The sequence below is a fragment of the Camelus bactrianus genome, chromosome 6 (assembly GCF_048773025.1).
Source record: "Camelus bactrianus isolate YW-2024 breed Bactrian camel chromosome 6, ASM4877302v1, whole genome shotgun sequence".
Lineage (NCBI taxonomy): Eukaryota > Metazoa > Chordata > Mammalia > Artiodactyla > Camelidae > Camelus > Camelus bactrianus.
Window position 1 is genome coordinate 53,701,412 of NC_133544.1, and position 24,621 is coordinate 53,726,032.

The 24,621-nt window shown below is 33.0% G+C and overlaps 1 protein-coding gene across 10 annotated transcripts in view; it reads left to right on the plus strand.

The window, feature by feature from the left end:
• The window catches only part of RALGAPA1 (Ral GTPase activating protein catalytic subunit alpha 1), a 204,395-nt gene that overhangs the window by 63,093 nt on the left and 116,681 nt on the right, over positions 1-24,621 (plus strand). For 7 of the 10 annotated variants that reach the window (XM_010967048.3, XM_074365642.1, XM_074365640.1 and 4 more), the window contains 5 exons: positions 2,263-2,411; positions 5,297-5,426; positions 7,170-7,407; positions 8,433-8,594; positions 19,827-19,967. In XM_010967048.3, coding sequence (XP_010965350.3) covers positions 2,263-2,411; positions 5,297-5,426; positions 7,170-7,407; positions 8,433-8,594; positions 19,827-19,967 — 820 coding nt within the window. The remainder of the gene's footprint in view (positions 1-2,262; positions 2,412-5,296; positions 5,427-7,169; positions 7,408-8,432; positions 8,595-19,826; positions 19,968-24,621) is intronic. The other 3 variants (XM_074365643.1, XM_074365644.1, XM_074365648.1) reach the window with 1 other exon arrangement.

Consider the following 24,621-nt stretch of genomic DNA (forward strand, 5'->3'; position numbering starts at 1 on the left):
GTGAGAGTTGAGAAACGAAGTCATTTAATATCTCTTGATTCTGATGAAAAGTTTGGGTTTGTATTTTGCATGTCTTTTTTCATTTCCTTTTTCCTGTTCATTTTTAATTGTATTTTACAATAGGATTGGTCTGCAGAAGATTGGGGGAAAAACCTGTTCCCTCTCCACTGACAATATGAGAAGCTGTGCTTCATATACTCTGGTTGTTTCTCAGCATCAACTCCCATTGCTTTTCCCCTTCCTCATTTCATTCTATCCTTGTTGTTCCTCAGATACACTAGGCCTGCTCTTACTCAGGTCCTTTAAACTTGCTATTATTTTTGTTTGTAATGTTTTTCTTCTAGGTTGCTACATAATTGAGTTTTGCCTTTTCTTTATCAATTCATTCATCTTTGTATTCATCCTCTATTCCCTGCCATTTCCTTTGCTTACTAGGTTCCCCAGTACAATAAGGTGATAGTGAGTACCCTTGCTTTGTTCTTGGCTTTTTGCACTACTTCCACATTTCTCAGGTTCAGGCAGATCTTTTCAGGTTCAGTTGCTGTTATAACATTTGCTGTAGTTCTTGGTAAATATTCTTTTTCAGATTAAGGAATTTTACCTTTTTTCTTAGTTTGTTAAATTAAAAAAATAATGAGTAAGTGTTAAATGCTTTTTCTGTATACATTGTGATGATCTGCTTATTTCCATTTTAATCTACTGATCGAGTATGTTATATTATTAAGACTTTTCTCAGTGTCAAGTCATCCTTAAATTTCTGGGGCAAATACTGTTTGGTCATAAAGTATATATTTTGCTCAGTTTGATTTGCTACTATTTTTCAAGATTTTTGTGTCCATGTTCATAAGTGATACTGGTCTCTTATTTTTCTTATATAGTCCTTGTCTGTTTTCGATAACTGGATTATAGTTTTATAAAAAAATAAATTGGGTAGTTTTTCTTCCTTTTTTAGTCTCTGAAACAGCTTGTGTAAAATAGAGATCATCTTCTAGGAAGGTTGGGCAAAACTTCGCCTGTAAAGCAGTCTAGGCTTGGTGTGTAGGGATGGATCAGGGATACCTTGATTACCAGTTCACTTTCTTTTATGTATTGGTGTATACATCTATTTCTTCTTGAGTCATTTTTGGCAATTTATGTTTTGTTTACAAAGTAATCCATTTTATTAAATTTTCTTTTTTATTGGTATAAAGTTATCCACTGAATTAGCATTTTAAAATTCTCCACTGGCTATGCAGGTATGTCCTTATTTCTGTTGTTGTTTGTGCCTCTCACTTTTCTTCTTCAGTGTTGCTAGAATTACAGAGACAGCGCTTTTCTTGATTTTAAATTTAGCTTAATGTTCTTTTTCTTACATGATTTTACAAACTGTATTTTGTTACAAAGGTTAGCCAGAGGATTTAAATCACAATTATGGGTAATTATGGGTATAGAAGATATAAATGTCCTGGGTCACAATAGATGTAATGATCTGTTCGTCCAAAGTGTCTTTGAGAACCTTTGCACATACTTTGTCACCATTATAACAGCTTTGTCCTCAGTAACAAAATACAATTAATGATTTGATTATAATAAACTTAATTAAAGATACATATCGATTGATCTGCGTTAGTAGTTCTGTAATATACAAGCTATTTATGCAGTCTGTTATTACCAAAACAGATATGAACGTATAGCCAATAAACATGGAAATAGAGGATAGATGGTTTTGAACACCTTATTCAGAAAATTCTTTTTGATTTAGGTATCATCTTTTATCCTAAACTATTTTTATTTTTTATGTTCTTTTCATTTTATGGCAACAACCAGATTATTATATTAAAGCTCTCAGTTTAAAAAATGCTATTCTTCATTTGGTTTATTTTCTTTGGGTGTCTCCTATTAACTTCATATTTGTCTAGATAAACAAAAATAGATTTAATGAGCTTAAATTTCAGATACCAAGCTGGTGGTAGAAGCAGGGTTAAAATTAACCTATAGTCTAATGCTTTTTGCTTTGTTATAGGTGACCTAGTGATCAGCATTTTGAGTTTTTTTACCTTTGTATTTTTATTTGTTTATTTTTTGGTCAGGGAAGTAGTTAGGTTTACTTATTTATTTATTCTTAGAGGAAGTACTGGGGATTGAACCCAGGACTTCATGCATGCTAAGTATACACTCTACCACTTGAGCTTTACCATCTCCCCGAGACTTTTTTTTACCTTTGAGTAAGAAATTTGCCATTGAAATTCTGTAATGAATCGCTTATGATTTCTTTTATCTTAGGTGTTTATTATAAACTCCTCAAACATATTTCTTCTTGAACCTGCAAATGAGATAAAAAATCTTCTGGATGAGCACACAGATATGTGTAAACGAATTCTAAACATTTATCGGTTCATGGTTGTGCAAGTATCAATGGACAAAAAGACTTGGTAAAAAATACTTATTTTTATGGCTTTTCTCATTGTGTATGTGAACGTAGTAATTTTTAGAGGAATCATTTCTTTGATCAGGATTTGTGACAATAATGTAAATGCTTCTATTGAATGAAGAAATAAGTATAATATTTTATGTAATAATCATGACGACGACAATGGCTTTGACCTTCACTTTATCTCAAACATCTTTGATCATACTTGACAAGACCCTTCTGATAGTGGGTCTTTCTAAAATGGGCATGTGATGGCCTCCTTCAACGCCCGCCACCACTATCATTGAAAACTGGCGTGCATGTATGAATAAATGAATTTATGCATGTGTGAGTGAATAAATAAATAAATGATTGAATGTATAAATGCCTGATTCCGCAGCCTGGCATTCAAGGCCATGTACAGTCAGTTTCCTGCCTACGTTTCTAGCCCTTTCTCAAACCTAAACTCTACCCTGCAGGGTAGGATCCTACCTCCTAGCTTTGTCAAATTGCTCTCTCGAGCACATTCTGAACTTTTCTTTAGAGTGTCTAATTCTTGCCATCTTTTTCTATTGTTAATCATATCTATCCTTACGTTCTACCTTCTTTTTTCAACATATCCATATTCCTTATCAGCTTGCTTGCTTTCATTCTGTGTTTGTACCTGTGTTACAGATCTTGTCAAATTTGTCTTAATTTGTAAATTACTTATATAAATGTCTGTTTATCTCACTGAATTGAGAGGTCCTAAAAGATATATACTGGTTGTCTTGTTTTTTATTTCCTACATTTCTTAACATAGTATCTTATATACTATTGGTACTCTGTAAATATTTGTTTAATTGAATGAAAAGAGAGGCCTTTTAGATGAGAAGAGCAATTATTCAGTTTTTATTGAAATGATACATGTTCATTGTAAAATTCAAACAAAGAAAAATTTTTTTAAAAAGTTGCCCAAAAGCTCACTCTCTAGAGGTAATCATTGTTTGCCCTTTGGTGAACACCTGGTTCACTTAAGGGCACCACACCACACACACAGTCACATAGTATTATGCCATATGTATGTACCATCATTTTCTTAACCAGTCATTTGTTGCTTGATATGTAGTTACTTATTTTATTGTTGGAGGAGGCAAGGATAATGAACATCCTTATACATATATAATTTTCCTCCTTTGACTCATTCTTAAAAAGCGGGATAGTTTTTATATTTTATGTTTTGTTACATGTGGGAAAATAGTTTTATTTTGAAAAAACTTTTATTAACAATATTGATATAGTTACATATAGAAGTAGTTACTGTTAATTATTTGGAGCATTTTTCTGTGTCAAGTATCTTTTTAATATTTTTGCATGCATTTTTTTCTTAATCCTGGTAGCACCCAAGAGGTAGATAATATCTCTGTTTTACAGGGTGACTCTTAGGCACAAAGAGATTAAGTAATTTGTCATTGTTCACACAGCTGAGATTTGAACTGTGGTCCTTCTGACTTCAGAGCCCAAGTTATTATAAGCCAATAACAGTGCTACTTTGGACCATTCTTTTGTTAGTCCATCCCCCTTTTTTCTTTTTATATACTTTGAATCAGTGCTGTTGAGCCAGGTTAAAGTGAAAGATTTGCTATGTGGAACACAATTTTAGAATTTTTTCTTAATTTTTATAAGTTCCCTTGAAGTCATAGCAGCATGAGGGATTGCTCACATATTTACATTGGTTTATAAGACTTTATGAATTAAAATCATTATTACAAAGCAAAAGGTTATCTAATATATGAGTGAGTTATGGTTTGACCACAAGTCGGAAAGATTTATTTGGAAAATCTTTTCTTTATTGCATATGTCATTGATTTCAAATGGCTTTTCATTTCTGGTAGCAATGCTTGAAGCCTGAGATTACAAACACTGTCACCTCTAATTTTTATTTTGTGAGTTGAGTGCATGCATGTGTTTGGTTAAATTCAGAATATCTTTCACTGAGTGATGCTTTTCTGTTTAGTTCTGCCCACACTTCCCAGAAAAACCATTGTATCTAGATCTGGGACCTCTTGCCTCTGCCACATTACTCACATAGACTGTCCCACATATTACTACACCTGGAATGGGCCTGCCAGTAAGCAAAAGAGGAGGAGGCTGTGATAGACCTGGGCTATTAGCCTGACTGTACACCCAGCTGAAGTTCCCCTTGTCAGCCTCTGTTTTGGTTTTTTTTTTTTGGCATGAGGTTGAATCAGTTTTTGAATTATCAGTTACAAATAAGGTAGTTTTATGGTCTTAATAATAAGCATCTAGGAGAAAGAGGCAAGCTGAGGATAATATAATAGAATTGGCTTGACTCCCAGTACACAAAGAGAATAAACGGTTAAAAGATGGCCAGACTAAAAAGAATGGAAAGAAGCGATAGAGTGATGGTCCTCGATTACTTGTCTGGCTCATTGTGATCTATTAATCTTAAAATATGTAGTTTTAAAAATTGAACCTGGTACAATTCTTGATTTGTAGTTGTTCTCCATATTGTAAAGATAAATTAGATGGACAGGCATCAAGGTAGAACTATATTGTATATAAAGTTAGATGAATATTCTTCAGACAGCTCCCTAAGGTCACAACTTGATTTGTGGGTTGGGGTAATGGGAGCAATTTTCAGTTTTTCTCCCCCAGCTTTTTGTATATATTTTTATTTGATGAGAAAGAAGTATTGTGGTTGAGAAATGGCTTAAAAATGGCTGGTACAGATTTATAAAATGGAATCTTTAATTTTAATATTTAAAGAATTCTAAAAATTTGGAAGATACTTGAGTTATTGAAAGATAATACCATTTTTATAACAAGTATTAATTTGAAAGTTATTCATTAAACGAAAGCAAACATATGCAAGAAGCAAACATTAATTAATTTTTTTACTTTAAGGGAACAGATGCTGCTTGTGTTGCTCAGAGTCACGGAGTCTGTACTGAAGATGCCATCACAAACTTTCCTACAGTTCCAGGGGAAAAAAAATATGACCTTGGCAGGTCGACTTGCAGGACCACTTTTCCAGGCAATAAAAATAAATAAATAAATAGATAAATAGGTGGATAGATACGTATTTTTTCTTCAGATTCATTGAGCCCTGAACTTGTTACCTGGGGGAAAAGCTTTAAATCAGAAATCATTTCATATTAAAGGATCTTTTGTAGAGCCAAATAAAAGTTGCTTATCTAAATAGGTTGTTTGCCATACATACAAACTCACAACCTAGTAGAGTAGAGAAAATACCAGGTCTGTGGAAAAAAACTGTTAAAACAGGCCGATGATATTGACTTTAGCTCTTGTGTGGTACACTTAATGTATGACGGCAAAAAGCTACCAGAAGGCTTCATGAATAATGGCTTGATTCTTTGCTTTATGTGTTTCTAAGTCTCTGGGATTGTTAGAAAAACAAAACTTTCTTTTAAGTTGTTCTGTAGTAAAGAAAAAGTAAATTAAGATTCTTTCTATCATTCTATTCTGTAAGGCTTTATTCTCTTCATATCCTCATTTGAAATACAGTGGTAGTTCATTATGTAGGAATTACATATTGTGTTTTCCAAACCAAAGATAGAGTACTGACTTTAAATATATTATGGATTATTTGGAAAATAGAAAGCAAACTAACACTTTTTAACCTGACACATTAAATATAAATACATGGATAAAATGGTTCTTAATGTCAGAGATAAAAGCTATCTCAGATCTAATTCTTGGCCATTAATGTAGCCATTCAAATTAATATTTTCCCTCAGATTATTCTAGTTTACTTCAAATTCGCTTCTGGTAGAGAATAAGTCTTTGAAACCAGCTACATTTATTATCTAAACTTCTCTTGACTTCAGTAGTCTTTTTGTTTTCCCATTGTTAAAACTAACTCAATAGTGAGCACTATCAGAAGACAAAATTTTAGCTTGCTACGTGGAATAACTTTTTGTCCTCTGAATGTTTAAAAGTAGAATGGAGAGTCACTAGTTGTTACTGTTTTACATTGTAAACTTAGCTCATTTTAATCTTTACATTTAATGTATAAATTTATAATGAATTTTTATGAATTCCTTAGTAAAATTTGTTAAGTTAAACTTCTGAAAAATCCTTCATTTTGTGACTTGTTTCTTTGATAGGAGAATATATCTTCAGTAGAAATCTATAAAATCTCAGGGTACTGCCTGGTCAGTAATTTCTGCCCTTTTATGAATAAGTTTTCATTCTGTGATTGGATTTGTTACAGAACATCTTTAATTCCTCTGGTGTCTTTAAAGTGAAATTTAATTTTATCCTTTAGTTTACATATAATTTTTCAAAAATACATTTCAGTAAATTAAGTACATCTCTAATAACTTTTTTTTAAGAATATTCAAATTGTATAGTTAGTGATTCCCATCTTTAATTTGAGAATGTAGGTTTTGGTGTTTTAGTTCAATAACTATTCACTACTCAATAATTTCAATGCTTAATAGTGTGGAGACTTTGATCTCTTTAAACAATATTTATTTAACATTAATGTAGTGCAGCATGAAGAATAATTCTTTACGGAGGTTTCTTTTCAGTTTTGGTAACTTGTCCTAATGTTAGAATGTTGGGAATTGGCAGTTGTTGAAATGTATAGTAGATGCTAATGATTGCATGGATTACTTTTATAAGTATTATGTACCAAGAAAGGATATCATGGATATTATGTGGTTTAAGTTCTTGTTTTTAGTAATTTTTTAATAATTGAATATCTTATTTTGAACATATTTCATTGTTAATTCTGATTATTTGTTTTTTATAGACTCTTATAGTTGCCTGGATCAAAGCAAATCTAAATGTGTATATCTCCCGTGAGCTTTGGGATGACTTACTCTCGGTATTGTCATCGTTGACCTATTGGGAAGAGTTAGCCACTGAATGGTCACTGACTATGGAGACACTAACTAAAGTTTTAGCTAGAAATTTATATAGTTTGGATCTCAGTGATTTACCATTGGATAAGCTGAGTGAACAGAAACAAAAAAAGCACAAAGGGAAAGGTAAGAGTTCACAGAGATGCTCCATATAAATTTGTTTAAATAATTCGGTCTGGGAAAATCAAGCCAGGGAGAGGAGTGAGGGTAAAAGTCATATTTTCTCTTAATTGTTTCCTCCTTAATTTATTCTGAAAGTTAAAAAATTGCAACAGTGAAACATTTAGGTACCTTGTAATTTTTCTTCAAGAACCTTAAAGTCAGTAGTAATTTTGGAGAGAAATAAAGTATTTAATGTACATTGTTCTGTACATATCTAGGTAAAGTTAAATAATACTTCAGGATCTGAAATATTTTATTTTTAACAATTAACCAAAATGGAAACTTATAAAACACTCTTCCTTTTTATCTTACATGATTTTTTATTAGAACTTAGGTGATTTCATGTTAATTCTGTTTAAAAAGAATTATTTGAAAAATTTTTTTGAAAGCATTCTCTTAGTTTTAACTAAAAGCAAACATTCCCGAGATGTGTATTATATATCCATGTAATGTTAACATGGTAGAGAGGGACAGTAACATAGTGATTATATCATTAATACATGTTTTTGTAATTCTTGGTTTGCCAGTATTTTTCACTCTTAATAATTAGTTGCTATCCAGAGATTACATCTGAGTCACATTTCATACTTAAATAGTAGTCCAGAGTGGTAAGTATGTGACCAGACTGCTTTTTCCTGGACTGTTTATTTCCCAAGTGGCTATTATTGGCAGATTGGATTTTGGTTAGCTCATTTCCTATCCTTTTTTGCTTGTCTGAATGTTTCACTTCTGTTATGAAGCAAGGGGGTGGTGGAGGATTTATAATAGTCTGTTGTTGATGGTGTATTTTTAGAATTCTGCCTCAGTTTTGAAATGTGAGTTGTACATAAAATCAAGTTCAAAAAAGCCTTACAGTACACAACATTTTATCTAGACACTTTATAATAGTACATTATAAGTAAACCTAAGAATCTGAGGTGCAGTGGCACAATAATTTGAAGAGATTATTGATGAGGTGACTACACTGAGATTGAAAATCTACATTCTAGGAGTGGGACACGAATTTCAGAAAGTTTCAGTTGACAAGTCGTTTTCTAGAGGATGGAGTCGCGATCAGCCTGGCCAAGCCCCAATGAGACAGAGAAGTGCAACAACCACTGGTTCCCCAGGAACAGAAAAGGCGAGGAGTATAGTACGGCAAAAAACTGTTGGTATGTACTCTGTGAAATCATGAGAATTGTATGGGGCAGTATGTTTATAGTCCTTAGTAATATGTAAATACACAGTTTTCTCATCAGTTGGTTTTTGTTGTTAAATGAAAAGCTTCTATGGCAAAATCCTTTTTTCAGTAGTACTTAAGAGTCCAGTGACATGCTGTGTTACCCTTTTATGCTATTAAGATGCACCTCACATTACTGTTTTTATGTAGTTTATTTATTGTAGATATCAATAATTTTAAACTTATTTTACAGAACTGAAGAAGTAGAACTCTGATTCACTTTACAGAACTCATGCATTTACTGGTATGGTTGGTACTAAGCGAATATACTCATAAACGTGGAAGATTAGGGTAGCTTATTTTCGGTGCTACAGTTATACAATTATTTTGGCTTCACAGACTTCTAGTGAGGAATTCATGCTCGTTACTTGCAGACAGCTGAGGCTAAGGTGGAGTATATTGCCAGGTTCCTTCCTGCTTTCAATAGGCATGGAAGAAATTTCTATAGTCTTGGAAACAGCAACAAAGAGCAGTAATGGGAAGAATTTATGGAAGTAGGATCACTCAGCATACTGTGGACCATCTTATCCCCTTTCCTCTCAGAGATTTATACCTTGGTGTTTGTTGTAGTAGAAAGAGTGCTGCAATGAAAAACAAGAGGGCTTGTCCTAATCTCTCTTTTTCACTCTCTTTTATCACTAAGTAACTAGATAACCTTAAACAATTTACTGAACTTTCTAAGCTTTACTTATTTCATCTGTGTGGTGAGACTGATAGTAACTCCCATGCCTGTAACAGAATTGCTTGAAGTTACTTCAGGCTTTATAATCTGTAATTCTGTGGAAGGAGAATTTTCTGTGGACATGTATCTATATTTGATGGTAATCAGTGAAAAACACATCATTTTAAAGAGATTTAAACTGTTGTAAGGTTGTGTCTTCTATAAAATAATGGGTTCTAAAATGTTAATAAGAATTACAGTTCTAAAGGAAAAAAACAAAAGTAGAAAGAGAATAGGGAAATTAAAGATTTTAAGTGAATTTAAAATGCTTAGTTTTAAAAATTTTTTTAAAAGAAAAATTTCACAATTGTCTTCTGTCTATAAAATAAGCATAAAATTATATTGGTTGTATATGTCAAGCAGGAAGAATAAGAAATTATACAAGGGAAAAGGATACTGATGCACAGAGATTAATATAATACTTAGACATTTTGGTATAGAATTACATTTTGAAATTCTTAGCAAGATTTGATTGTATCTGAAATGCTTTTCTTCATTTTATGTTAATGTCACATTTCTAGAAAATATTTCTATATTGGTTAAGAAGGAATTGTTCTTTTAAGTTTAAAATTTTACTTTGTTTTACTTAAAACTTGAATCTTTAAAAAAAAGTTCCTTATATATATATTTCTGATCATAGAAATATTTTATGCATAGTGTGGAAAGTAAAGTTCAAAGAAACATAAAAACATATTAGCTGTCTAATGAGAAGTAATCATTGCTAACATGTTAGCATATTTCTAATCTTTACAAAAGCATATAATGAGTAAAATATTCATCTTAAATGCATACCTGACTATGTTTACTTTGGTACCTCTGGCAAAACTGTCTAGTCTGGCTTGTTCATTGAACTAATATATCAAATAAAAAGTTTTAAAGCATTACAAATTTTGTTTAGAAAGGTGCCTGCATAAAGTTGGAAAATACTAAAAGGGACAACAGATTCAATTGAGTTTGCCTTTTGACATAATGTTTTCTTAAATTTTTAAATTAATTTTTTATGTTCTTAGGGAATGTACATAGTTAAGAATTCAAACTGTGATAAAGCATATACCTTCTAGTAAGTCTTTCCCTCATCACTACTCCCCACCCTCATCTCATTAGAGATAACTGCTGTTACTAGTTTTTAAAGCATTCCTCTAAAACCAGGTATACAGCATAATGTATACACTGTGGGGAATCATGGCTTTTAGACATTCAAATAAAAAAAAATACTTTTAAGTATTTGCTATGGAAACCCTGTTCTAAGCATTGATGATGTATGTGTGAACAAAGCAAATAAAGTCCATTGAAGTTGGCAATTCTAGTGTCAGGGGAGGCATACAATAAGCAGATAAACCAAACATATCAGGAGGTATTAAGTACTATGAAGAAAAGTAAAGCAGGATAAGGGACAAGAGTCCTAGGATGGAGAAATGGGACTGTTTTAGATAGGTAGGTCAGTGAAAGCCTGTCTGGTCAATATGATATAAGAACAGAAACCTGAATAAAGTGATAGCAAGTATCTGGGGGAAGAGTGTTCCAGGCAGAAGGAAAAGAATAAAAGCCCTGGAGCAGGAGTGTGCTTTAGTATTTAAGGAAGAGTAAGGAAGCCAGAGTGGCTGAAGTGTAAAATAAAGAAAGACTAGAGTGGTAGGCAATGAAGTCAAGCTATAATGATATATCTTAAAGATAATTACATATCAAAAAATGTTGAACTTCTTGCATCAGATTTTATTACATGGCAGTACCATAATTTAACCTCTATCCTGAAGATGGACATTTAGTTTATTTCCAACTTTATGCTGTTAAAAACGGACCAGAATAAAGTTATATATAAATCTATACTTTGTACTTATATACAGATATGTCTGTAGTTTTAATCTATAGGATTGGAAATTAAGTTGCCCTTAAAACAGTGAAATACCACTACACACCTACTAGAATGGCTGAAATCCAAAACAGTGACAGCACCAAATGCTGACAAGGATATAGAGAAATAGTAACTCTCATTGTTCATGGGAATGCAAAATGGTACAGCCACTTTGGAAGACAGTTTGATAGTTTCTTAAAAAACTTATGATACTCTTACCATAGAATCAGACCACCTTTGACATTTACCCAGGTAAGTTGAAAACCTGTGTCCACACAGACATCTGCTAGATGTTTGTAGCAGCTTTATTCCTAGTTGCCAAAACTTGGAATCAACCAAGTTATTCTTAAATAGGTGAATAGAGTAAGAAACTGTGGTATATCCACACAACGGAATATTATTCACTGACAAGAAGTGAAAAGAAAAAAAAAAGTGAGCCATCAGGCCATGGAGAAAATATGGAGGAGTCCCAAATGCATAGTAAAATCACCAACTTGAGAGGCTTTATACTGTATGATTTCAACAATATGACATTCTGGAAAAGGGCAAACTAAAGAAATGGTAAAAACGTCACTGGTTGCTGGGGGTGGGGATGGGGAACAGAGCAACAAGGAGGGACAAATAGGTAGAGAACAGGGTTTTTAAAGCAGTAAAACTGTTCTGTATGATACTGTAATGGTGTACACATGTTATTATGCATTTGTCAAAAGCTCATAGAGTGTACAACATAAAGAGTGATCCCTAATGTAAAGAATGGGCTTTTGTTAGTAATACTGTGTCAGTATTGGCTCATCAGTTGTAGAAAGTATACCACACTAATGCAAGATGTCAGTACTTGGGGAGACTCGAGCTGGGGATGAAAAGAGAAAGGGATGTATTCTTACTCTTTGTACTTGGCACTCAATATTTCTGCAAACCTAAAACTGCTTTTTAAAAATTAAAGCGTACAGGCATACCTTAGGAGATATTGTGGATTCGGTTCCAGACCACCCCAATAAAGCAAATATCCCAATAAAGTGGGTCACATGAATTTTTTGGTTTCCCAGTGCATATAAAAGTTATGTTTACACTGTACTGCAATCTGTTAAGTGTGCAGTAGCATTATTTCTAAAGAAACAATGTACATACCTTGATTAAAAATATTGCTAAAAATGCTGACCATCAATCGGAACCTTCAGCAATTCAAAACCTTCTTTTTGCTGGTGGAGGGTTTTGTCTCGATGTTAATGGCTACTGGCTGATCAGGGTGGTGGTAGCTGAAGGTTGAGGTGACTGTGGCAGTTTCTTAAAGACCATTGACAAAGTTTGCACATTGATTGATTCTTCCTTTCACAAACAATTTCTCTGTAGCATCCAATGCTGTTTGATAGCATTTTACTCACAGTAGAACTTCTTTCAAAAGTGTAATCAGTCCTCTCAAACCCTGCCAGAGCTTTATCAGCTAAATTTATGTGATATTTTAAATCATTGATTGCCATTTGAACAATCTTCACAACATCTTCACCAGGAATAGGTTCCACCTCAAGACTGCTTTCTTTTCTCATTCATGAGAAGAAACTTCTCATCTATTAAGTTTTATGTTAGACTGAAACAATTCAGTCATATTCTCAGGCTAGTTCTGTTCTTTTTTCTACCATGTTTGTAGTTACTTCCTCCACTAAAGTTATTGATAAGAGTTGGAATGAACTTCTTCCAAACTGCTGTTAATGTTAACGTTTTGACCACTTCCTGTAAATCACGAATGTTCTTAATAATGGCATCTAGAATGGTGAATCCTTCCCAGAAGGTTTTCAATGGACTTTGCCCAGATCCATTAGAGGAATCACCATCTTTGGCAGCTATAGCCTCATGAGATGTATTTCTTAAAGAATCAGACTTGAAAGTTGAAATGACTCGTTGATCCATGGGCTGCAGAGTGGATGTGTTAGCCAGCATGAAAACAACACGAATCTCATTGTACATCTCCATCAGAGCTTGGGTGACCAGGTGCCTTGTCAATGAGCAGTAATATTTTGAAAGGAATCTTTTTTTCTGAGCAGTAGGTCTCAACAGTGGGCTTGAAGTATTCAGTATGTTGTAAACAGATGTGCTGTTCCACTGATAGAGCACAGACCACGTCAGTTTAGGATAATTCTTAAGGGCCCCTAGGATTTTCAGAATGGTAAACGAGCATGGGCTTCAACTTAGTCACCACCTGCTGCATTAGCCCCTAAGAGAGTCAGCCTGTTCTTTGAAGCCAGCCACTGACTTCTCTAGCTGTGAAAGTCCTCGATAGCATCTTCTTCCACTGGAAGACTGTTGTGTCCACGTTGAAAATCTTTTGTGTAATGTAGCCACCTTCATTAATGATCTTAGTTAGATCTTCTGGGTAACTTGCTACAGCTTCTACATCACCACTTGCACTTTTATGTTATGGTGATGGCTTCTTTCTTTAAATCTCATGAACCAACTCTGCTAGCTTCAGACTTCTCTTCTACAGCTTACTCACCTCTCTCAGCCTTCCTAGAATTGAAGAGAGTTAGGACCTTGCTCTGGATTAGGATTTGTTGTAAGAGAATGTTCTGGCTGTTAGATCTTGTTTCCAGACAACAAAAACTTTCTCCATATCAGCAGTTAGTCTGTTCACTGTTTATTTCTTTTCTTTTTAAAAAAAAAAAAAACTTTTTTTTATTGAGTTATAGTCATTTTACAATGTTGTGTCAACTTCCAGTGTAGAGCACAATTTTTCAGTTATACATGAACATGCGTATATTCATTGTCACATTTTCTTTCACTGTGAGCTACTGCAAGATCTTGTATATATTTCCCTGTGCTATACAGTGTAATCTTGTTTATCTATTCTACATATGCCTGTCAGTATCTACAAATTTTGAACTCCCAGTCTATCCCTTCCCACCCCTCTCCTCCTTGGCAACCACAAGTTTGTATTCTGTGTATGAGTCTGTTTCTGTTTTTTGTTTGTTTGTTTGTTTGTTTGTTTGTTTGTTTTAGATTCCACATATGAGTGATCTCATACGACATTTTCCTTTCTCTTTCTGGCTTACTTCACTTAGAATGACATTGTCCAGGTACATCCATGTTGCTGCAAATGGCATTATGTTGTTGGTTTTTATGGCTGAATAGTATTCCATTGTATAAATATACCACCTTTTCTTTATCCAGTCATCTGTCGATGGACATTTAGGCTGTTTCCATGTCTTGGCTATTGTAAATAGTGCTGCTATGAACATTGGGGTGCAGGTGTCTTTTTGAAGTAGGGTTCCTTCTGGATATATGCCTAGGAGCGGGATTCCTGGGTCATATGGTAAGTCTATTCCTGGTCTTTTGAGAAATCTCCATACTGTTTTCCACAGTGGCTGCACCAAACTGCATTCCCACCAGCAGTGTAGGAGGGTTCCCTTTTCTCCACAGCCTCTCCACCATTTGTCATTTGTGGACTTTTGAATGATGGCTGTGCTGACTGGTGTGAGGTGATAACCTCATTGTAGTTTTGATTTGCATTTCTCTGATAATGAGTGATATTGAGCAGTTTTTCATGTGCCTATTGATAATTTGTATGTCTTCCTTGGAGAATTGGTTGTTTAGGTCTTTTGCCCATTTTTGGATTGGGTTGTTTGGTTTTTTCTTATTAAGTCATATGAGCTGCTTATATATTCTGGAGATCAAGCCTTTGTTGGTTTCATTTGCAAAAATTTCTCCCATTCCATAGGTTGTCGTTTTGTTTTACTTACGGTTGTTCACTGTTAATTTCTTTAAAGAGCTTTTCCTTTGCATTCACAGCTTGGCTGCTTAGTACAAGAGGCCTAGCTTTTGGTCTGCATGGCTTTTGACAAGCCTTCCTTGCTAAACTTAATCATTTCTAGCTTTTGATTTAAAGTGAGAGATGTGTGACTCTCCCTTTCACTTGAGCACTTAGAGGCCATTGTCAGGTTATTAATTGGCCTAATTTCAAAATTGTGTCTCAAGAAATAGGGAGAGAGATGGGGAAACAGCCCATTGGTGGAGCATTCACAAAGCACACAACGTTTATCAGTTAAGTTCATTGTCATATCACATAGGCATGGTTCATGGTGCCCCGAAACAATCACTATAGTAATATCAAAGATCACTGCTCACCACAACAAATACAATAATAATGAAAAAGTTTTAAATAGTGTGAGAATTACCAAAGTGTGACACAGACACGAAGTGAGCAAATGCTGTTGGACAAATGGTGCCTGTAGACTTGCTTGATACAGCGTTTCACAAACCTTCAATTTGTATAAAAAACGCAGTATCTGTGAAGCGCAATAAAATGCTTCAGAGTGTTTTATACCATAAACAAGGTATGCCTGTATTAATTTAAAATATATATGTTCATTAGGAACAAAATAATTTAGAAATTTGAAATAACCACAGATTTACCTATAAATTTCTTAATTTACTTTTTAAACTTTGTGTCATTGTTCATTTCTAAATTTTATGACTTGTACTGGGAGAAATAAGTCATGTTGATAATATTTCTGATTTTACTTAACATTTCTCTTTTATGCAGTATTCCTTTTAATAACAAACTTGGTTCCTTTCATGTTAAAACTATCATATTATTTCCTATGACTTTGAATTACTCAGTAGAGGGATAAAATATATATAACTTTTTAAGACTAATTTAACCTAAAACAACTTTTTTTTTTTTTACTAGTAGTCTAAACTGAAGTACACACCTAATATCCTTTTAATTCACAAGGACAGTAATAAAGTGTATGGTCAAATTTACAAAGTAGTAATTTTGTTATATGATATTCAGACTTATTTTATTGGTTGCTCTGTAGGATTTTCAGAGAGGAATTCTCAGAGAATTTATCATTTATTTTACTTAAAGGCAACTTGTCTGACATTTAAAAAAAAGAATTAAACATAGCATATAATCCTTTAACCTTCAGATTATCCAGCATGGGCTGAGTAAGAAATTTTATGTTATTAATATTAAACATAAGTTTAAATTTTAATTAGAAAATTTTATTTGGATAGCATATGTAAAGTTTTGCTTATGCCAACAAATATTAAAGGAGATGCAGTGAACTTAGGAATTACTTTAAAGGAGATGCAGTGAATTTAGGACTTATTTTAGAATATATTTGTAAGAAGCAGTGTAACTTGTTTACAGTTAGGATTTAAAACTTGGTATTTAACTTCTGGAACAAATATATCTTTGCTTTTGTTTTCAGATTTTCCTCTTAGTTTATGTTTTTTGTTATTATTATTTTAATTTTTATTGAAGTACAGTCAGTTACAATGTGTCAGTTTCTGGTGTACAGCACAATGTCCCAGTAGTTTATGTTTGTTATAATGGAGGACTTAAAAAGGTATTTCTGCCAGTGCACACACTTGAGTACTTAATTATAAATAGGGAGAAATATGTGTAACTTTTTAGAAATGAGAAAAAGCAGGAGTTGCCCTCCTCCTGTATATTTTATATGCTTTTGTATGCTTTTAGTGATCCATTGCATTTGCTGTCCATGAATTTCTTAAGCCACATGGGAACTCTTTAGGGAAGGTTATAGTTTTTGATATAGTATGTGTATTTTATGGTCCAAGATGAATTTATGGGAAGGTACATCTATTTTCCTTTGTTCTTTTTTTTTTTTTTTTTTTTGAGAGGAGTAAAGATAAGAAGCTTTCAGAAATTGACATGCTTATAGGTTTGAAAATTTGTTTTTGCTTCTTGATATTATTTTTCAATACTACCCTTCCATCTACATAAAGCACATTACAGATTTGAGATCACTGCTGCTTACGGCTTAGAAATAAATGCAGCAGTAGGAATTTCAGTGGCTTTACAGAGATTCTCTGATCTAAACTTTAGATTAGTAAATCCCCCCAAATCCCAGTAGCTAATCCATTGTAAATCATTCTGTAGTGTGGATTGCACAACTGTGAGGCACTTGACTGATTTCCAGGTATGCGTAAAGACCTGCAGTACAGTAACAAATGGAGGGGTTCTTTTTTATTTTTATTTTAATTTTTTTTGCTATTACTCTTTTCTGTTTTTTTTAATTGAAGTATAGTTAGTTATAATGTGTCAGTTTCTAGTGTACAGCCTAATGTTTCAGTCATACATATATATAGATATAGATATATTTGTTTTCATATTCTTTTTCTTTATAGGTTACTATAAGATATTGAATATAGTTCCCTGTGCTATACAGAAGAAATTTGTTTTTTATCTATTTTATACAATAGTTGTTAGTATTTGCAAATCTCAGACTCCCAATTTATCCCTTCTCACTCTGTTTCCCTGTGGTTACTATAAATTTGTTTACTATGTCTGTGAGTCTGTTGAAAAATTCATTTAGAATCATATCCCAAACTTACACCATTGTGATTATGGTAAAAGTCCCAAGGGAAATGCCCAAGCTCTTTCTTCAGGTTGATGGTGGGAAAGAAGGAACAGAAGAATTGTTATCGCCAAGGAATTATCTAACCCAGGGGGGAAAATCAAGAAAACTTGTAATTCATCTGTGGAATTGAAAATTTGATTCAATTTAGTTTTAAAAGAAATATCTCTAAAAATCACATCTGATTATAACTGTAGATGGTATTTTACCTTTTGTATTAATGAGCAGACTTCAAGTTTTACCTGTATATTTGTGTCTGTGCTCTAATAAGTTTTAATGAAGGATTATCTAGAAGTCAACTTTTATTTCAAATTGTATTATAAAATTATTGGTCACTTTCACAAGAAGGAGAAGAAGCTAGCAGGAAAACAAGAGTATGGCCAGATTCTGACATTTTGTGTATGGCTTCAATTTTAAAATACACTTATCTTTAATATATTACATGGGAAGTCATACATTGAAGACAGGTTGCCATTTTCTTAATATAGTCCAACCTTCCATGTTTTTGCTGCACGTAAATTTACGTAAAAGCTGCTCTTAAGGAATCTTTATTTTGCTAACATTTGTAAATGTCGGGGTGAGGGGAATCTCTATCCTTTTTCAGTAATTATGACGTTTAGTTTTTGGTTAATAATTTTTTTTATTTTCCCCTCTGTGTATTCACAACTGAAACTTTTGCTTTTTTTTTTTTCCAAAATACTATGCTGCACCAAATATGAATACTTGTTCAGTAGAGATTTTTTTGAGCTTGTGTGTGCCAGGCACCAGAGATATAAAGATAAGAAGATACAATTTTTGCCTTTGAAAAGTTGGGAGGCTGACATGTAAAACATACTGTCTGTTAAAAATAGATTGTAAGCTTTGTAAAAGCAGGAATTCTTGTTTAAGTAATTGCTGTATTGCTAGTAAGTTAATTATGTGAGAGAGTCTTAAAAGCTTCAGAGATGAGATGACATTTTGAGTATGGAGGAGTGTCAGGAAGAAAAGAAGACCAAATATATTATGAACTCACAAAACCATTTTGTTGTGAAGGGTCATGCAGTTTTCAAGAAATAGTATAAAATTCTGTGTGGCAGCAACCTAGGAGAACAGTAGGAGGAGACGAAGTTTCAGGGACCGGCTCAGGGATTAGGCATCAGGGAACTAGCTGTTTCTAGTAATCAGGAAAACCTATGATTTTGAATTCATAGTAACATTCAAATATATATGTATATTTTTAACCAATGTCATTATTACACCAAATATTATGCAATATTGTTTCTTTTAAGTTCTCTATTCATACAAACCTTCATTTACTCAAGAATCCCTAAACTGAAAGATAAGTTAAAAATGTGGGAAGTATAAACTTGATTATTAATTTATTTCTGAGTGTGTCAAAATTTGTCTTTAATTTTGTGAACTGTTGACTTTTTAAAAGAAATTATCAAATACAACTACAAATGAAATTTTTAGAAATTAATCTAGTTTTTAAGTGTTTATCTTTAAAAATTTAAGTTTGTATATAATATACTTAAGATTTGAATACGCATAAACTTATTTTTCTCAATAACTTGATTCCTCACGCTGATTGTAAGTTCTATTTTCTGTAAATGTTTCTACTTAAAAGTTTTTAATTATGCTATTAACTTTAAATAGATACTGATTTGATCAAGCATTCTTCTTCTACCAGGAACAAATACTAACCATGAGGTTCAATCCTCTAGATTATGAATAAAAGTCTCTAAAAAGACCTTTGAGTGACTTTGAAACTTTTTAGGGAAGAGTGTGAAAGTAGGAATTTGTTCTTGGAATTCAGCTTCATTAAGAAGAATGACTCAGAGAAATGCTTAAATATGGTACCAAAAATTTCTTTGAATTAATAATATTGAGTTCTTTTCAACGTTTCCATTCAATGAACTTTTCAACCTTTGGTTTTAAGAACATAGTGCTAATTAAAGTGTCTGCTGTTTTTAGTTCTATACCATTGTAACTGCTAATAATAAAAAGCATTTTCCTGCTTTACACCAAAAATTTACATTCAGAATGTCATGTGTGTTCTCTGATTTCTTTTCTTACAGCTTGCCAGTATTTGCTGTGCTGAAATGTTTTAATTTAAGATTTCCTTCCTTTGTATCTTTTAGTTTTCTCTGTTGCTGCTTTTTCTGTGACACAAGCCTTTCATTATAGTCACTCTTCTTTTTTCCTTCCCCACTTCTTTCTTTTCCTTTTTTAAAGCCATGAGAAGCCGATCCATTGGTGAATGTGCTCTGCCATCGGCGTATATACGCAGTGCTAAAAGTGCTCCTGTTCTGATCCATACTTCCAAACCCTTCTTGCCTGATATTGTTCTCACTCCCCTTTCTGATGAGCTTTCAGGTAGTGCCACCTCTGCTAATTTCTGCACCACCTTTTTCACTTTTTAATCCTTCTGCTTTCAAATTTTGCTTAATCAAATGAACTCTTCAGAGTTAATTTCTTTGGGGGAGGTGTGGGAAATCGGGGAAGTGGTTGAGAAATCAACATTTTGAGTTATTTGAACTCTAATGCTATCCTTGCCAGTTCATTCTGGAAGTGCTCAGTTTAGTGCTGTGCCAATGACCGATATTTTGGATTGTAAATGGATGGAGTTTTGCTTGTTTGTTTGTTTATGTTTGTTTTTTTTCTTCCTAGGTGGTTAAAAGAAGTAGTAATGTATATTTTTAATGTCATTATACATATCTCACAAAAGATGACTTGGAAGATAATAGTGAGAGCCTTGACTTTTAATTTCCCACTATTTTGACTAACAATATGGTAAATCTTGAATAATGTGTTCTCCATTATCTATAATAATGGAACTTAAGCCAGAGAAATCAATAATCAAGAAAAGTACATAATCTAAAAGTTGCTTTGGAAATAAATCTTTGTATTTATATTACATTACAATAGTATATAGAATTCTAAGAACTCAACTCATTTTTAAACCAAGCGAAGAAACCATTCTGTGAAGCCCCAAATTCTAAGGCACCTCAAAAGCTGCTCAGCTTTCCAATTTTGCCTCAGGTCCTAGGTTTCTAGTACTGGGATGGTCTGCTCTTCAACAAGGCTTAATTAACATATAATAAAATGCATGGTTCCTGGGTTGGGTTCAGTGAGTTTTAAGAATTATACATACCCCTATCAATTTTTACCACAAACAAAACATGGAATTTTCCATTACCACCCAAATTCCCTAGTGACACTTTCCACTTAGTAGCCCCCACCCCAGAAATTTTTTTTCTTTTTAAAAAAATTTTTGTATTAGTAAAATCATATGATGCCTTGTCTTTTAGACAGACGCAAACTTGTGTTGAATACAACAGAGGTGATGGGGTGCTGGCCCTCGCATTGTCCAAAATTCATATTTAACTTTAAAGTAGACCCTCCATTTCTGTGCTTTCACATGGGCAGATTCAACCAACCACTCATCACGTAGTTCTGTAGTAGTGGAAATGTGCAATGCAAACCCATGGGCCAACTGTACTTACTGTACAGAATGTGCTGGCTCAGAGAAAGTTATTTGTGCATTCTTCTGTGCTTTCCTATCACTCTTCTTAGGAATGTTTCCCTGATGTTGCGACTTTTGGTGATGTTGCTGGGTTTTTTTTTTTTTTTTTAACAACATATCCCGGTATCCTTTCAGTTTCTAATGGATTGTAGGTTTATGCGAGGGAAAGTGCATTTTTATTAATAAGGTTATTTCAGATGAAGTCCCTTCCACCATCCCTAATCCCATTAATATCAGATTTCTCCCAAACGAAGGTGGGGTATATAGTCGGAAATTAAAAACGAAAATAAACTACATAAAAGAAAAAAACTGTTTTGCAAGTTTTCTCTCTCCCCCTGATGTGAGCAGGCTTAACTGAACTCAAGAATAATTAATTATTTCCTAGGTGCATCATCTAAATCAAGAGTTAGGGTTTCTGTAACTACTTCACCAATAAAACAATGAACATGAGCATAGACAATCACTCTAGCTTTTGGTTAGAAGTAGAGTTTTCCAGAAAAATATTTACTTGATACTCTTGAATAGTTATGGGGTAAAAAGAAATTCCTTTTATGTTTGTTTATTTTAACAATCTGCAGTTTCTAAAAATAGACTGAGTTTTCAAAGTACTCTATTTTTATCCAGCCCTTTTTTCTCCTCCACTATTCTTGGTTGGATGTCCATTCAACCTGCTTTGTTGTGAGTGTGACGCTGTATATCTGTAGATAGATTAAATTAGTTGGATAGCTGAATATCCTTGAAGAGTTTTTCTTAAGCTCTAGGGACTATTCCAAGGGCATAGATACTATGTCAGTAACATTAACTCTTAACATCAGACTCATCTGATGTCAAAAAATATTTTTTTCCCAGGCTCCTGTCTCAGGTTTTGATAGAATATCCTGGGGATTGCAGAAGCATCTAACTTCATTTTTTAAAGTTCTGTAAGTAGCGCGCTGGTGTCTGGGCGAGCACATTTTCCCTGTCCTTTCTCCTCACTGGATTGTACTTTTACACATCTGGGAGCCCAACCTAGCAGTCCTTATTTTTTCTGATAAACAGAGAGAAGCCAGAAATCTCAGTAATTGTTCTTAAGCAAATTAACTTTTACTGCAAAAATAATACTTTAATGACAGAAGGGATATAAAAGAACATAAACATGATGAGTAACTGACTTTTGCAACTGTTTCTTCTTATTTTCTAGTTAAGTACTGTGGGTTTCTCACCGTTGTTAAGTTTACAGACCTACTTTCTTCCAATTAGTTTTCAAAACTGCTAATTTGTGTGCCATATTTCGTAGTGTTAGACTCTAGTCTGTCTAGGCCATATTACAAAGTCTGCTAATGTTATTAACAATGCTTTATTATTTGAATTGAGCACTGTAGAGCAAAATATTTTTATCTTTCTACTTCTGTTTTCTGAGTATTAGGAGAAAGAAGATGCTATCTCTCATGTCCCATATGGTTCCTAGAGTCTGCCTAATAAGGAAGAAAATTTTTCTATCTCTGATCATACAAGTAGGCCCTTTACATAATCAAGGAATTTATTTCTTCTTGTCATCAATATATGAAAGTAATTTTATAGGTTTTCCACCTAAAAACCCAGCAGATTCTAACATACTTCTAAATTAGATTTCTTTTTTCTGAAATAATTTGTGTTAATTTTTTTAAAAGTCCATCTCAAAAATTTGAAGCTCACCTAAACATGACATTATATAATATGTTTATAAACAAATAAAACAGTATAATTTTCTTATCATAAAAAATATATTGGTCATTTGTCTGTTTCTAGAATTTAAGAGTTAGAAGGGTAAAAATAGAAAATAGTTTAGTGGTTTAAATTTAGTGGTCTAAAATTAAAATTATTTAAGCTTCTTTTATTGCTTTTTAGTCTCTTCTTATGATTTCAATAATATGGATACTGTTTTGAATTACCTACAAATTGAACATCTAGTCTTAAAAAGATGTAGAGCTTTTTACTAGCCTCTGCTGATAATAAAATTGGAAATATAGATACTGTGTAGTTCTTAACTTACCTTGAAGGTCCATTGCCATTGTAGCCCAAATAGGCAAAAAAAATTTTTTTTTAATTAGATAAAAGACATTGGCATTTCCTTTAGGTAATTCCAGAGAAAACTTAAGCTTCAGAATGGCATCAGTTTCTCCATAAACAAATATAAGTGATTTTATGGATTCAAGAGCTGTAAAAATGTTATTACTGATAGCTAATGTTTGTGATTGACCGAGAATAGAATTTAACTTCGGTAAAAGGGATTTTAGCACTTTATTCTGTACCTTGTTTTAGAATTTATTAAAATTTTCTAGTGGTATGTTACTATTATACCTTGATGGATTTTTTTCCCTGAGAAACTAGCTTGATATGTTACTAGTTAGCAGCTATTAATTTTTAATATAAAAGACATACTTCTACCAGTATTTATTGAGCCCCTACTATGTGACAAGAGCTATTTCAAGCAGTGGAGATTTTGTAATGTTAATATAAACAAAATCATGAAGAAAGGTAAATTCCAGTGGAAAGAATTTTTTTTACATGTTACAAGCTGATATTACACTTTAGTTTACAGCTTATCCTTTGAAATAGCAAAGAAAACTTTTCTTTGAAACAGAACATTCAGAAAGAACTAGTTTTTAATCCAGAAATAATTTCCATCACTTTCATGCTAAAACATTATTGAGCAAATTCAGAGATAAAACTTGACATTTCTAGTACTTTGTGTGCTCTGTAGGGAGGCATTTTCTCAGTGTACAAGTTTTTTTTGTTTTTGTTTTTTGTTTTTTTTTGGTTAAATTTCTTGTTTTGCTCAATCAGTGGTTACTGATACCTCAGATTAAAATAATTTCATTAGAAGCTGCTGTTGTTCCAGGTAAAATATAACCAGCATAATTAAATAGTTTTGAATGCTGTTTCTATTTTAACCTGATGTCACCGTTATTTTCAGCAATCCAATACAAAGTTTGTCCATTGTGTTCTGTATAATTTACTAATATTTGTATGTGACTCAGTTTTGATTTCTAAGATTCTTATCTTTATAAAGGTAAATCACTGCTGCTTTATAATTTTTTAATATAATTAATTTTTACCAATTTAAGATATTAATGAATTATTTCATGAATATATATTATTCAAGATTAAGACCATGAACCAATTTTTACCTTACTTCAAATCCTAGCTCTCCACCTTCTAGCTGTGTAACCTCAGGCAAGTCAATTAAATAGTTTCTTCATCTATAAAATGGAAATAATAACACCTATTTCATGAGGTTATTGTGACGATTAAATGAGTTAATATGTATAAGATGCTTAAAATGCTTAGCATGTGGAAGAGACTAGGCAGTTGGCCCTTTGTGTCTGAGGTTGGTTGAATCTGTGTATATCTGCAGCTATGGAGAGCCAACTGTATTCACTGTACTAGGTCATTTTATATAGGAGACCTGAATGCCCGTGGATTTTAGCATCTGTGGGGGCTCCTGGAACCAGTCCCCATGGATACAGAAGAATGACTTACATG